The sequence below is a fragment of the Hermetia illucens genome, chromosome 4 (genome assembly GCF_905115235.1).
Source record: "Hermetia illucens chromosome 4, iHerIll2.2.curated.20191125, whole genome shotgun sequence".
Lineage (NCBI taxonomy): Eukaryota > Metazoa > Arthropoda > Insecta > Diptera > Stratiomyidae > Hermetia > Hermetia illucens.
In genome coordinates, this window is record NC_051852.1 from 28,208,692 (window position 1) to 28,225,565 (window position 16,874).

Genomic DNA, 16,874 nt, shown 5'->3' on the forward strand with positions numbered 1-16,874 from the left:
TTGCTTCAAGAGTTATAATACCACCATGTTAAAGCACCATAAAAAGACCGTACAGACCATCCCAACAGATAATACGAGTGGCAAACCACACACAACTGTCTACCTCTTTGCTAGTAGTTCTGGAAGCGAACTGAATGTGTACAATAACATTCTCCTGGCTAAGAACGATACTTACGCAAACGGCATCTCTTGGATAAGTAGTTAGTGTGCTCCTGGATAAAACGTTAAATTGGAGGCTAAACATAAAATTGGGGGTAAAAAAGCAGGCATAATTTTATACGCTCCTGAAAATTTCCTTTTTAAAAAAAAATAGTGGTTTCGACCGAAAATGGTTCTGTAGATGTCACCCTAGGAATGCCCTAGTTCGTCTGTTCGTTCTGTTGTGTGATAGCCTGCACTAACACGAAGTACATCAAGATTAAAATGATCCAAAGGAGGAAGAAGGTACGTAGGTACTGCTGGGGCTACAAGTTGCTGCTCTTCAACGTATTCCTGCACTTCCTTCAATTCGACCTCCATATTAAATGCATTGTATTATTCAATGCTGTCAGACTCCGCCAATTAGAATACTGGAAAGCGAGGGTCCGAGGCCATCTCCAACATGACACTCTATGTAGGGGCTTGAGGTGAAATTTCCCTACAGTAGTCACAACCAGAGCGAATGGATGGAATTGGGCTGTAAAGCCAGAGCGGTTTTTTTTTTTCGAATATACACAACACGTCTGAATTAAACAGTCTGCCAGGCCATACCAGAGTACAGGCGAGCATACTTGCAATACGGGAGGTTTGCCGACGAATTAAATACTATATGACTCCTAAGCCAAGTAGAGCCATTTTGACCGATTACCAGCCACCATCACAGTTTCAGAGTCAGTAGTGAACAACTGGGAAACTGGTAAATCATCAGACGAATTGAATAGTTTGGGCCGTTCACTCAAAGTCTTTTTCGTCTGGGTTCCCAGGCACAGGAATATCAAAAGAAAATAGTTGGTGGTGTTCCACTTTTGATTACTCGCCTGTGGGCGTAGTCTGCGAGCCACTAGCGTTTGTGGGGAAGAAAATTTTTTTCGCAATATGTCAGTTGCTGCGCTCTCACTTCCAGTCAGACAATTGCGAATGTTTAAAGAATCACACGGATCTACACGGGGCACTGACCTTATAAGGATTCTAGTTTTAGAAGTTCGCAATGTAGCCACATTTAGCTACCTATCTTGACTACAGTACTCCTTGAAGAGCAAATGTGTTTCTGATAGAAGTTCACTCTGCTTCCCTATTTAATACACGGCATACATTGCTCAACAACTCGAGATTCCAGAAACAGCCAGCTAAATAATGAAAAGAAAAACAAATTTTATTTTTTAATGCCAAATAGTAAGTTTTTTATTCCTCATATACCGGTATTTCGAGGACTAGTTTTCCTCTTCCTCAGGGAGTTTTTGTCTGTCACCTGAATGTTTGTAGTACGATTAGGTAAAATGAATGAGTATTATCAAGTATAAATTCCAAATAATTCCATTTCTGGTGTAATAATCAATAGAATTGGGGAAGACCAAGGCAGGGTGGATTAAGGAACCTATTCGTAAAACAAAACCTTATTAAAATCGGTTCAATGTCTGTCTGTCCGTCCGTCTGTCTATCTGTCTGTCACAGGCACTTTTCTCAGAAACGGCTATACCGATTGACACGAAATTTGGTGAAAAGGTGGGAACTGTGGACCCCATACATGTAAAAGGGGGGTTAAACATTTGTTGTAAACATTTGTTCCACCAAATATAGTCATGTGGGGTATCAAATGAAAGGTCTCGATTAGTACTTTTTGAAGCCGGTCTTAGTTTTGAGATTTGTTAAAAAGGCGGGGAGTGGGAGGGGTGCAAAGTGATGATTTCTTTAACGAAGCCATTCTCAGAAACTACCCAACCGAAAAATCTGAAAAAAATCATGAAGCTGCCTCTGTACGGTGCCCAGGCCTCAAAATACTCTCCATATCGATATCTGTTCAAATTAAGTTAATAATAGTATATTACCGTATTTTTGTGAAAATTGAGTAAAACCCCCCTTAAGTTTATGTCAGGGTTATAAAAGTTGGTAGTAGTATAAATTATAATATAAAGCATATTATCTCGAAGTTTGATCAGAATCATAGTATTAGTAACAAAGTTACAGTTGCTCAAAGTTGCCTTACCGTATAAATTTACAACCCGAAGTACTAAATCTGATATGCTAAATGCATATTTTTAACGGGCTACGTACAAATGGGATAGTTCTACACTCAAATATACTCACACAAGAAGCAAACAAAACCTTTCATACCAGAAGCGCCCAGCTTCCGGTTTCCTGACTTGTTTGTTCATACTTTTCATCCTTCTAACGTATGTTCTCTAGGCAGCTCTGGCAAGAAGGGTGGGAAGGGAGTTTTCAGGTGGACCCGGAATAGAAATGTCAATAAAAAAACAGTATCATGTGGGACCCGGACAATTTTTACCCCAGACTAGTATAATTTTCACCCCGAACCCTGTTCTCCGCTTAATTTTCACCCCAGGCCTGGATTTCCTCTCTAAAGCCCGGCCCTTTTAGCGTCTAATCTGAAAATCACGGGGTTCACTCTTTTCCTCGAATGTTTAAAATTACAAAAAATAATTAACATTTTACCAATTTTCCCAAATGATCGATCCCGCAACTTTTACACGAATGCACAAATTAAACGTATTGGCGGGGACATCGGTGAATGAAGCTATGAGAAATATTTTTGTATTTTTTGCCAAATTACTCAATTTTTCGACCCTTCAAATTGTGTATGGCTTTAAATATCCTCTTGGTTTGAAGTGATCCCTGATTTTTCTCATTTCCTCGGATTCGTGCATATCAATGGAAACATAGCAGTTTAAAGCTTTTCATTTTACCACTCTACTTTTCGGGGTTTGCAACCATTTTCGACCCCATAACCTATTAAGGAAACACCGAAGTTTAAAATTGTTCAAAGGTCCCTACACTTTTCGCTAATTTTCTCAATGTTTAGACGCTTCGATCTACATACCATTTGCCATCTATTTTAGTCCATATCTGCCCTGCTGTCAGATATTACCTGCCTCTCGCTCGTGGTTGTATACTTTAATTCAAATATTATCCACTTATTTTAATGCAGACAGTTCAGCCTGCTGCGACAAACCCTTGAAATAGTTACTAGAGCCAAGAACATACGCAAACTTATAAACAGAAATGGCTTGGGCATTCCTTCTTTCCATTTTATCTGAACTGCAGTCAGGGACCAAAGTAATATCGTGCTTCCACTTTATAGCTAAACTTTTCTCATAATCAATTCTCCAAACCAATTGGTTTCGGAAAAATACGAATGACCCCAACCTATTGCGCTTTTCTAGAACTCCACTTTAACACCCCCATTCACCCATCTTATCCAACTTTCAACTAGGAAAAAACCAACCCCATCTAATATCGCCATTCGTTTATCACTTAATTTTTCATGAGTTAGACCTCATTTATCAGATGACTACACACAGTCAAATGGTTCAATTCCGTAACAAGACGACACGGACGCTTTCCTTTAAAAATTAATTCAATTGCATCATCTCAAGGAGGGCAATATTTCCTTCTTTCTCCCCTTCTAGACAAGAAAAACATCCCCATCGCCTCAAATCTAGTCATTTTGTCTGGTTTCTGGTACGAAACCATTGACTTTAAATTGTCTTAAATACAAGATACGACCGAAAATGGAATTGCAGATACAACACTAGAGTCGAAAACATATCCCACGAGTCTTGCACGTCGTGCCAATGCTCTACGTCACCATTATTTCTTCTGTGCTCCTTTCAGGGATTCGATCTCAAGTGTAGAACGCTCCGACCAATAAATCCAATTTGGAGGTAATAAAAATGTCGAATTGCGAGAAAAAAAAACCAACTACGGTGAATCCATTTGATACGTAACTGGGTCTATAAAAAAGAAATAGTGTGGTATCTGTGTGTATTCATTGGCGAAGCATCTAGTGTGACGAAATACAGAGAAAGCTGTGCCTAGAGTGCATCCTTGAATCCCAGAATTCAGCACTCAGACGAGGAAAGGTTGAAAAAATAAGCACTACCAATAAATTCCTCTAAACTCTTTCCTGGAGAATCCTCGAATTGTATCTTTAGTACGTTTTACATTCGCTCAAGTCACTTGAAAATAAAAAGATACAATACCCAAAGGGGTGAACAATTTCCGCACAATATGTTTGCCATGGAAGCAGCACCTTGAACAGGAGCTGGGAAAATAAAGTGGTCTTGAATATTGGGAACAGAGCCAGCTCTCCACAGAGCAATTCGCCATATAAGGAAATGAAATTTGTTCACTTGAAATGATGCGGGTAGTGAATGAAAACTCTCCCACTATTCGGGCACAAGGACGATGAATAGATATTAGCGTCAATTTCTACTGCATTGAAGATTTTCGGAAATACATTTCACAACACTAGGACTTCTCTCTGATGCGGGTAGTATTTTTCTTTATTCGGAAATAAATCAATTTCCCATTATCTATGCCGTAGGATAATAGTGTTCGATTATGTTGTTAACGAAAAATGTCCCTCTGAACCATGCTGTCGAATCTACCCTTCCTTCAGAGCAGTCCTACTACTGGAAAAGTTTCTCTTATGGCATTTTCGATACAATCGGAATAAATAGTATCCCCCATTCCACATATTTTCCTCCCTTATGAAGTCCAAAAACCACAGTGAATCCTTTCGTTTCGGGCTGAGAATTATAGAGTACGGATACGCTCTAAAACCAAACAAAAGTCAAAACAGCAGAAAGTATAGGAGCAAGCATACACTTATCTTCCTACGAAAGAACTCCCTTGCAAATTCCCAACCAGCATCCGCAATCCTGCAGACAACGTCAACCGGCCATTCATCATCCAAATTTTTAACACACAATTAAACACAGTCTCGTCTGGTCTAAAACGGCAAAACGTTCTGTGGCAACAGTCCTACCGAAATGCAACCATTTTACTGACTCTATATTTATATCCTATGCTAACGTTACTTTTTCCCTCATTCTGACTTCATTACAGAACTTTATCGTGCGTGGATCCAGTCAACCGAAAACAATGGCAGTTTCTGTCCGATTACCCCCGGACACGGGACCTTATATTGAACATTATCTTATTCAATCCAACGATGGGATGTTGAGTTTAGAGAGTTCAAGATTTAAATTTGACTCGATACCAGCACTAATAGCACATTATGCGCAATGTTGTGATGAGTTACCTGTTCAATTAGTGCTACCACGTGTCCTACGCGAGGCAAAAAATCGGCAGCAGTTATCATCGCTGGCGTTATTGGGGCAGGAATTCTGGCGGTATCCAATGGCCAACCCAAAGCCTGGTTCTGCCAATCCTGTGGATGTAAAATCTCCAAATTCGCTCACTGATACTAGTGGAATTGGAACAACCTTGTTTAGTTCAAGCACACAAAGCCAGCAATCAGGTCAGCAGCCCCAGCCACCATCGAGCACCGGACACCCGCCTCAACAATTCAAGATGTTCAGCCCAACTGGTCTAGGAGGAGTGTTCAATAGCCAAGCAGGCACCCCATCGGATACAACGTCTAGTCTAAGCAGTTTCACCACAAGCGCCGGACTCAATCAACAGCTCATGAGTCCCGAGTCAGTGGACAGTGTCATTCTGACAATGTCCCCAGTTGATGCCAACAGGTCAACAGTTGGAAGTTGCAATAACAATGTTGTCACTGAAAATGTAGGAAGTCTTACAACATTCAAACAGATCGCTCAGAAGCCAGCACTTGAACCTAAGCCAACCAACACTGACCAAGCTATCAGATGCCAACGTCCTACGCCTCCCAATACCTTGAACTTGGCGCCACTTCGACCTCCAGCTCCACCAGCCCGTTGGTCTAAACCTCTGACGCCGATCAGCCCGGTAATGCCACCACCAAACGATGCAACCCATAACTTCACTGTTACAACAACTGTAACGTTCAGTGTTGATAATAAACAATCGCAGCAGATTGTCGAAGTCACGTCTCCCGCATCAAATAACAATAACATGAACAGTTGCAGTAGCAACAATAACTCAGGCGGTAGCAATTCAACGAGCACCTTCCAAACATTTGCCAAGCGATTATCACCTGAAGGTGAATGCAAAACAACGGTCGATACGCTATCGTCGCAAGGTTCTTCTTGGCATCATTCATCACAGACCAGTAAAGATTCAAATCAGAGCCAGAGTCAACGTAAACTGATGTCGCCTACGTCGGTCGATACACCACCCTCAAGCGGACGTCAGCGGCGGAGTAAAATCAAGAAAGAATCAAAACATTATCAGGTGAGTCGCAGTCACCTCTAGGATTCAGACTTTTCTGCTCAAATAACCTTGAAATTCTAGCTAACGCTTTTCTATCAATTTTAGGAGTCAGATATTCTGGAATCTCCTCAAGTGTACTGTCGTAGTGCACTCGGCGACAAGATCAGCGACTATGAAGATCTATGGTCCCAAGATACAGCCGCAAGCACTCCTCTTGGTAACCGTACTGGAACTCAATTGTCTAGTTTCAAGCCTATCGCAGAAGGAGTACAAGGAAAGCAGCGACCGGATCTATTGCCAGAAACACGTAAGTTACAGTCCCATTAGTTTTTATGAAAATATCTCATCTTCTCGACCTTCCAGCCACAATCACCTCTCTCAACTGCAACGTACTATCACCTCCCAGTTCAATAAGCTCATCATCTAACCCGAGTCCTCCAATCAAATCGGGAGAAAACAAAGATCCCAACAATGACGCGGCTCATAAACCCCCGAATATTTTAAGCCCCGATGCACCAAAACAATTCATTCCGCCTGCAGCTGAAATGGAGATCATCAATCAACGCAATCGACTTGGTCTTGTCTTGCCGATTCACGTCGAAGAAGCCCCCAAAACAGAGTGTGATACGCCGACAAATCAAACACCACTTGCCTCTCGTAGTAAACAAGGAAGCCCCTTCTATGCGGAGCCTGCAGACGCTCTAAGGGCCGCTGCAGCACTTGGATCTAGCGCCAACATACTGCGACGATCACAACGGGGCAACTTACTCCCTGCAAATCACAGACACTCAGAACCACCAAAAGGTGGATTGGCTCGAACTCCAATGTGCCCGGTTCTTGCCCCTGCGGAGCTGGAAAAACTCGCTGGAAGTCTAGACGAGCTGAAGAAGAAACAACAGAAAAAGGCTCGAGGACGACTGGATCCGTGGCCATTGGACAGTAGCTGGGAATTTATGGGCAACGAAGGTGGCGACGGCGGAAACTATGGAGATTACGATTCAGCCGGACAACAATGGAATGTCTTGCCGTCTTCACAAACTCATATTAATAATAATAACAACTCAACTAGTCACATGAACGGAAACGCCATGGAAAAAACGAAACCATTAACTGTACATCAAATAATTGCTAAACGCTTGCCAGATTTAAATCTTCCGGAACTCATAAGATGTTCCACACCTCAACAAAACTCCGGAGTTAATAGCAATCAACCCTGCGAAATTATCCCGACTGATGTTAGTGGACCGCCTAGCATCATTGATCAGCAAAGTAATCATCGAATGTCCTCGTATGACAATGTTGAACGAAACGGCGGTGGTAACTTGTCATATACCACTTCCTTTCTTATGGATAGTGCCCAGTCGGATGATGGGACCGTGTTCTCTGAACCATGGGATAGTTCGCAATGGGACTCATTTTTACCACATGATGGTGAGATCCTTGTGTTTTTACGGTTCCTGATGTGATACGTATGAATGACTATATCTTTGCATTTTAGATACTTCCGATACTATTCATATGTCTAAGTGTCGACCAATCTTGTGTAATTCTGAAGATGATACCATTATTGAAGAGAGCACGCTGAAGGATAACCAAGGAACCCTGAAGGGCAACAATAATACGTGTAGCAATAGCTGTAGTGATAACCAACAGAAAATTGCAACAATTTTGAGGAATAGAAGTTGTCGCGATCGTGATGTTTTATGTGAGTAGTTTTTCCATTTTGGGGATACTTAACTGGGGGAGGTTAACAGTTTTTAGAAATAAGTGTGTGTACGATTTCAGTGTGTAATTGTAAATTTTAGACTCATCAAAGTTTGTCAAGAGGGGTTTCCCCCATTCGCGCTATGATATTATTTGACCTTTAGTGGTTGTCAAATAACTTCTTATTGGTCACGTGATCCTAGATTTCTTATCGCTCCGAAAACTTGTCTTAAACTTTTGTCAGTAAACCAAACTAACTAAAATATTTACGTTCACTTAACTCCGTAACGACTTCCCCCGAATACGAACTTTCATCTCCATGTTGTCATGCAGTATCACCTAGCCGATCCTTAATGCCTTAATCCCTTTGAACTGTCCTCTTTTTTGGGGATGACAAAGGGTCACTAAAAAGCTACCAGGGTAGTATCCTTGATAAGACATCAGATGAACGAAAAAGTACCAGGGACATGGTTGGCCTTGTTCTGACCAATTCCTAGTATACTAATGAAAGGTTTCATCATATATGAGGTTGACATCTTTAGGTAAATAATTCTCCTGCGAAAGGCCATGACCCTACGATATGGAGGGAGGGGAAAGGATCAATGCAAAATACGAAGAGCTACCAAGTGGCCCCTCTATACGCTGCATGGTGCTGCCATCTCAACGCGCTAGAACTTTTGAAATGCTTCATTCTTGGCAGTAATATTGAAGGCTTACATATTTCATCTTGACGTCAGTAGATTCTCTCCCCAATTTGATGACCATAAAGGGAGATCGCCTGCCCACCAGTTGTTGGAGGTAGAACTAACAAATGGTTGTGTAATGTACCGAGAACAGAATGTTACATTCGGTTGCGGTTCTCCGAGAAAAACAGATTCGAGTTAAGCCGTATCGTCCCCATATGCTCGAGGACACTCCCATCTGCGGAAAACTAATCCGAAATGGCTCTTGCCAAGAAGCCACACCGAAGTTTATCTGATACTATGGAAGGTAGAAATAGACCACATATTGACTGATATTAATGTTCTGCCTGCACTGGGAAAGTAACGCCGCCGAACCTCTGATTATGGTCTCAAATTAAATCCGTTCCAAAGAGGATCATGTGGTCATCCCTACATAGTAAGCATTCACATAAAACCTCTTGGACCTTCATGTCATCCCGGTAGCACTCAATTTTTAGTTCTGCTATATATTATGCAACGTCCTTTTCACTGGTGCTACGGAAACCAAAATGAGGCTCACCACTGTAGTTATAAGTAACCTATAAGTATGTGTCCGGATGGCTCAAGCGGTTAGAGCGCTGGGCTGTTGTAGCGGAAGGTCGCGGTTCAAATCTCACTGGTGGCAGAAGGATTTGTTATCGTGACTGGATGTCGGATACCAGGCGACTCAACTGTGAATGAGTACCTGAGTCAAATCAGGGTAATAATCTCGGTCGAGCGCAATGCTGACCACATTGCCTCCTACAGTATACTGTAGTGTACCGTTGTGGTCTTGAATGAAGTGCTCTAACACACTTCAAGGCCCTGATCCAATATGGATTGTTGCGCCAACGATTATTATATTATTAAGAGTATAGTACAAGCCTGATTATTTCCATATTATCCATGCCAAGGACAGACTCACACCGGGTACCTTGACGCAGCATGCAAGTGTTGCTTAAAGTTAAATTTGAAATCTATCATCCCTTCCAGACCGATTTGAAGATGATGATCCAATTCTCAATTACAACACGAGCATAATTTCTGTTGTGGTACATTATGATGAGAATCGCTTCCATTTTTCGTCCAATTTTGCAGACCAGCAATCTCCATGTTCTTGGAGCATTAATCGTTTCCCATAAACATAAGGCAACAGTCTTACGATGCCGTATCGTAAGCGCAGGCCACTACCGTGACTTTCCCCAAATATGAAATATAACGTTGAATATAATATTCCACAAAAGTGGGTCCAACGCAGAAACCTGTACGATACCTCCGAAGATAGGGTATGCCTTAGGTCCTACGTTAATGTCGTAACAAAGCCTTATTTTCGGGAGATATCTGTCCATAAATGTAACCAAGTAGCTAGGGGTGCCAATCGCCGGCAAACATCTCCAGTTTTGATTGCTGAATTATATGAATTCCTCACATTCAAGGTGATCACCGCGTAATTCCAATTGAGACTACCTATTCGTGATATACAAGCGTTATCTGTATCTTTCCATTACAACATTGCATGCGCTTCCCAACGGGCTTATATTGACCTTTCTACAAACTTGTCTCACCAATCACTTTTTTTCGCTATCTATTTGCCCTCTACCCCCTGAGCCATCGCGCCATCAACCTCGTTGCTCTGGGCTCTAATCCCAATCGTCATAGGATTCTGCGTTCGTCTGTGTGGCTGTGTTTGTCTCGCTGCTGTTAGCTCATCACTTACACAGCATTAAGTGTGATCAAACTGAAACACAATCTGGCTGTTAGGATGCCCAATACTGGCAGCAATAAAAATTCTCAGCCCTACTGGAGGGCTTCAAACTACAGCCAATAACCCAATTCACCTGAATGAAACCAATACTGAGCAATACAATACAGATGTAGTGACCAAAACCACGCACCATTGAGCGCTCACTTTTCAATTACTAGCTGCTTAAATTCGCCAAAAAAGCGACAAAAAAATTTTTTTTGAGCCTCTGTCGTATGATGCTAAGAATTTCTTGGCAGTATGTATATCTACAGATGTTCTATTCTTAACTAGTGACACTCGAGTTTCAAATATTTATCTTCTAAAGGTGCCTTTAAAAATCTGGGTAGTACGCGCTGCACCGTTCAAAACATCGAAAATCATAGTCCACTATTTAGGGTTTCATCTGATTCATGTCTATATTTTCTCTTCACTAGCTGATTTTTCTGACGATCCAACGGAATAATTAATTTTGAACTTCTAAAACATCCATAATTGTCGTCAAAACGCAGCTATTTTTAACGATGGAACTTATTGTAGACCTCTCTTCCCATACTCATGATCACAAAAACCAATAGAAAGACAATCTGGCTTTTGATAGGGTTTGGTAGCAGTACTAATTTTTGCTTTTCCACTAAACAGGACATATTCCTTCATTCGGCCACATTTCGAAAATGTCCTTAATTTTCACTTTTAACAATGAATGAACGAATGAACTTAGGATCTTATTGCGCCACCCAAAAGGGTTCTTCTCAGTCTCTTCGAAGTTATAGATTGCTTGATGGTCTATGCTAAGAGTGCCCACTAAAACGTCAAATGAATATCATCATCTAATTTGACCGTTTCATTTGACAGGCCCAAGTATATATATCTATATCGACCCGCTCGAACACCATGACCAGCACTGTGAACGCTTCAAGCAAGGCTTTCGTCGTTCGAGCGCACATTTAGAAGACCTCGCAATAAAACCTACAGCTTTCGGAATGTATCACCTTGCGTCCATTGTTAGGTTGCTCAACACCTCTTATTTTTCAAATGTGATCGTTTTGCCCTTCTCCAGGTAGTCGATGTAAATCACACGCCGATAGGATAGTCTTCACCTTCTTCGGAGCACGTTCGGCCGGTGAAATCCACTGTTTCGACTCTTCTTTGGTCTCTAGTGTGTACCAGTGGAGGCATGTTTCGCCCAAGAACACGAAACGACGCAGAAACTGTTTGGGATTGCGCTCAAACGGTGTCAAAGGTTGCTCTGAAGTAGTCTCACGGTTATGATTGTTGTCGGGTGTGACCAACGCAGCGCCCATCGCGCCGACAGCTCCTTCATGCCCAAAAGCGATGAGGATTAATTTGTTTCAATTTCATTTGCGATTTGCGACCAGGGCTCTCCTATGCTCTAGACGACAACCATTAATTGCAATATGCAATTTCCTCTTTATAGAATGAAATTTAGCTCCGTTCTGCAGTTTTTCCTGATGTGGCGTCTACTCCTATTTCCGACAGCACTTTGATCGTCAACAAACTCAATCCATTTTCCATGCAACTTACCCTTATGTCTGTCTTTGGTGCGACGAGTGACTAAGAACGTTCGTTAGATTACCCCACCAGCTTCGGACCAGCTTCAACCGTTTAATGAATATTGGCATAGTTATCCCGATAATGATCACCTTTGATTGGATCTTCTTTCTTTTCTTAAGAGCTACTTGTCTCGCGGCCACTATATTCTCCCTTCGGTGTTGAAGTCAATCGTTCTTCTGAAGCAGCTATAGTCGATCTTTGCACCTGCCCCTTGCGTTTTTTGTCCGACTGCTTGGTATAGTTTATTCTCTATGTCAGCTTTTTTTTGGATTTAGTGAGGTCCGTCCGGCTTCTCTTCGAACTAAACATTCTAGTAAATATCCTTTATCCCCCTAATGAATTCACCCATAAATGTATCACCAGATATCTGCCCCTGCGGCTTCTGGAGTGGTAAAAGACACACGTTCGAGAAGATTAGGGAGCTAGTAGTGTTGATGTGGTGCTGAACTTCGTGCTTAACTGGCTCAGAGAGACTACGCTCGGTAGTGGAGGTGCGGTATTTTTGAAGAAATCCACGTTTACATGGGGCGGCAACTTCAAATGCGATAGAAATAGTGCTGGGTGAGCAAGTTGAAACTTTCCCTGACGTTCTAAGTCAGGTTGTCAGGTCTATCGGGAATCTATGCTGAATGTCCACCACCAGCCCATGCTGACACAGGAAGTCCACGCCTAATATGATGTCAGCCAAAATGAAACGCCACGAAAAAGTCCTACGCAAGCCAAAACTCACATCCACTTGCCTGTAGCCATAAGTTGTGATGAGCGTGGAAATTGCTGCCGCTAATTTCAGCTGCTGAGGGGAAAGCTTGTTGGGTCTGGGGACAGGAAGAACCTCCCCACCCGTGTCTACTAGATAACTGCGCCTAGTAAGGGGGTCATACACTGACATGACGTCTTGCAGGGCTTCGGACAAACGATGCCGCGTCCTCCAGCGAACTCAGTTTTTTTAACTCCCCGGCTGGTACATTTAGTGAGCCACTCCACGTCCATCCTGAATTCGGTGCGGACCGCAGCATGCGACTTCCCAGAAGCCTATTTCTTGAAGCAACATGTTCAAACGCAAAGCAATCATTGCCACTGTCAGTGTGGCAACATTGGCCGTAACAGCGGCCATTTGCCTCATTAATTCCACCACTTCGGTGGCCTCACGCGACACCTCCGGGACCACGGGGCGTACGTGCATCTCGTGGATTTTGCCCGCAGTTGTAGCCAACACCACTAAGGAACCGCCGTCGGCACACGCTAGTGTGGCCTGCGTCCTTCTGACAGTTGCTGAAGCAAGAAGGATTCAGAAACTCGGATCCAACCTTGTCCCCACTCAGCTGGCCGGGGATGCGGTCGTCAAGCGTCAAATCCATCAGCAAGTGATTCAGCTTAGCTCTCTCACTTACTGACAGGCGCCTAATGAACTGATCCTTCAACCGGCCGTAGGAAAATCCGCTCAGCACACTGGCGACGAGTGCGACTGACTCCTCGTCCAGGCCGACCAGCGCATGATTAAATTTAGTGGCACTCATGATGACACCCGCTAACGCGAACTGCACATCTAACTGGAGGAACTACCCCTCCGGCTTCCGCCGCCAAAACGGTGGCACCTTAATCAAAACAGCAGTTAGGGCAGCAGAAGGTCCCGCAACCTTCTTATTTTCATTGATAACAAAAATTGAAGACAATTCAATTTTTGTTGGTCCATGGATCTCCCCAATTGGTGCAGTTCATCAGGACACCTCCAATCCTTGAGCTATTTTTTGAATTGATGCCATCGATCAACCCTTCCAATGTGTATTAATCAACAGGTAGATGCTTTTGAAGAAACTCCACCTGCATTTTTCGTAATAATTTTTTTAAATATTTTATGAATTAAACTAAGAGTGCTCCATTTCTCTCTTGACTTCAATAGACACAAAATCGTCAGTAAGCACAATACTGAGCTACATATATCAGTTTAATTGTTTGATTATTATCATTATTTTCAAATTGATTGACATAATTGGGGCAATTTTACTATTCCGATATCATCCCAACGATTGGATGAGTAGGACGGCATTGTGCCGAGATTGATAGTGGGCATTCCAAAACGCAAGTGAGGCTGAACGACCTTAACTATTGTATTATAATTTGCATACATATGGTTACGTATAGATGTACAACATTTACATACGAACAGAACATAATCTTCGCACTTTTCCTTGTAACGCTATGACTAGTATCATTTCAAAATGTAAATATTAATAAAGTGCATAATGCCACACGTTTCACCATCACTATCTCTTGTGTGTCTGCATCATGCCGAGCGTTACACATATGAAAATATTCATTATCAGATGTTCATCAATTTAATTTAATTAATGCGTACCAGAGGAAGTTTCAATGGTCAGAATAGTTCATTCAAGATGCATCTTATCACTGTAGCCTTTCCCACAGTTTAGTAGTGATTCTAAGGGATTTGCGCCTTGGAATTTAGAACTGTTTAATTTGATATTATGCGTTTCCGCTTTATTTGCGTATATTGTATAAAATTTAAACAATGTCTTCAAAGAACGGACGCAGTTTAATGAAATATTTACATTTGGTCTAAATTTAAGACGTGGTTCTGCGATTAGGAGCTAGGACAGGATATGTCTGGTGTCTGGGTCGTTTTAGTTTATGATTAGTTGCGCTGTTTTGTCTACTTAATAGTTTAAAGGTCGTTTTGCGTCTCATGTGAATGTGGGACCATTTATAAATATTGATATGTTTTCATTTTGTAGTTATGAATGTTTAGGCTAGTTTTATTCAATTTTGGCAATCAATCAGGGATTCATTTTGTTGCTGTAGGTTGTCCACAAGGAAGCAATTAGATCTTTAATATTTTTAGTTGTTTTGCTTTTTTTTTTACTAAATTTTCTACGATGGGTTGATCAATTATTTTTATTTTCACTTTTTGTTTTTTGAATTTTTATATTTTTATTTAATTTTTAAAAATCTTTAAGGCTTTAAGGCTTTTTTTTCCACCGAATATAGTCTTGTGGGGTTTCAAATGAAAGGTATCGATTAGCACTTTTTAATGCACAAAGAGGTGGAATGCAGGGGTCTGGAAGGGTCAATTACTTAAGGGGAGTGGGTAGCAAAAATTGAAAAAAAAAATCAAAAATTTTTTATTACCTCAAAAAAATTCTGAATCTAGTGATAAGTCTAAAAATCAAAACCGACAACTAAAAGCACTTGAAAAAAATTATTGAATCTAATTGTTATGACCTGTGAGCTAGCGGATCATGAAATCAGTCAAAACCAAGACTATTTCATATTAAAGAGATGACATGTGATGAAACAATATGATATATATGATGATATATTACATCATATGAAGAGAGGTATAAAAAGAAACCAAAATTCATAGATACATTTTTTTAATTAATTCACAACTTTCGATAAATCAGAATTTTCCCTTGCTATAGGAAGTGCCACCTTCCTCTTCCAAATATGATTCTTCTAGTTTCCTTTTGGCATTTCTCGTTCTCTGCCTCACTTTTTGTGACGTCTCCACATTTTTTCTTTAAGCCTTCTAAATTCTTTCGATGTCAGATTTCTTGAGAGCGTCACAACAGAACTTCCCTGGTTCAATACCTGATGAAGGACTCTACATCGGGCTATATTTCCGTCATTGAAGGTAGATACCGCATCATAAACCCCAAACTCAAGAGTTTTTCTCCTTGTTACAAAGGCGGTCTTTGGAACGCGAACCCAAATTACATTATTGAAACTTTCGTTCAGGTCTTGGGTTCGACCATGAACACACTTTCGTAACAAGTCACGGTGGGCCGGTTTTCGAAATACAGGCTTTATTTCATCCATCACTGCCCTGCTCAGGTGAAAATGTTTTGAATGATCATACACAGTATTTTCATTTTGACATTTCAGAAATTTGCCCCAAGATGGTTTGCATAGGCCATGAATGGAGTGTTCATTAGACGATACAATGTGGAAAAATAATGCCCAAACTGCTTCTTTTATACTCTCAATTGTATTGTGCAATCTGTCAATCTGTTTTTCCTCCAATTGGTTTTCCATTTTGGAATTTTTTTCCCAACTTTGATTTTAAATTGCCAAGACGGGTCCCCATTCTTTTTTGTACATGGCCTATGCATTCCAACTTGCGTATTTCGAAATCTGGCCCATAAGGTTTACTCTCAGCAAAAGAAAGAAAGCCTTTCGAGCCTTTATCATCAAGGTACTCCTTATACCGCACATCGTAGTTCTGTTGTGACCTCTCAAATATCTGTTTGGCCGCAGCAACTTCTATCGCCCCACTGAAGCCAATGAAATTTGCCTGGCAGTCGGCATCATGCTCACTTTTCAGTTTCCCAGAACAATAAAAAAAGCTTTGACATTACTGCAACGTCAATGACCTAAAATCAAAAACAGTATAAAATTTTGACTCAAATAACTGGTTTTGTGATTCTTTCCCTTACAAGTATCAATGGAGGTCGTACTGATAACACCATTCAGGAAAGTGTGGTCACTCTTTTGCCATGTGCCACGAGAGCCACACTTATCTCCCTACAATTGTCGTTCGTTTCCACGGCTTCATTTACTGCATGCTGCCGCATAAAATTTTGCCTGCAGTAGGACCTTTACCGATTGCTCTGAGGGCATAGGCGAACCTGACAAAAGCGACACTTCCACAATAGCATTATATTTACCTTCTTCCGTGTCATAAGTAATTTTAGAAGAATTCCAAAAATTGTCAAATTTTGCACAATTTTTCCACAGCAATTGAAGTTTTGCAGCAGGCCCATGTCTAAAAATTACTGACACCTCGAGCTTACCATGAGAATTTATACGACAACCATGTTGCC

The 16,874-nt window shown here is 41.4% G+C and overlaps 1 protein-coding gene across 6 annotated transcripts in view; it reads left to right on the top strand.

Moving 5' to 3' along the window:
* The window catches only part of LOC119656197 (protein sprint), a 586,096-nt gene that overhangs the window by 522,844 nt on the left and 46,378 nt on the right, over positions 1 to 16,874 (top strand). For all 6 annotated transcript variants that reach the window (XM_038062582.1, XM_038062584.1, XM_038062583.1 and 3 more), the window contains 4 exons: positions 5,065 to 6,336; positions 6,421 to 6,622; positions 6,679 to 7,746; positions 7,814 to 8,020. In XM_038062582.1, coding sequence (XP_037918510.1) covers positions 5,065 to 6,336; positions 6,421 to 6,622; positions 6,679 to 7,746; positions 7,814 to 8,020 — 2,749 coding nt within the window. The remainder of the gene's footprint in view (positions 1 to 5,064; positions 6,337 to 6,420; positions 6,623 to 6,678; positions 7,747 to 7,813; positions 8,021 to 16,874) is intronic.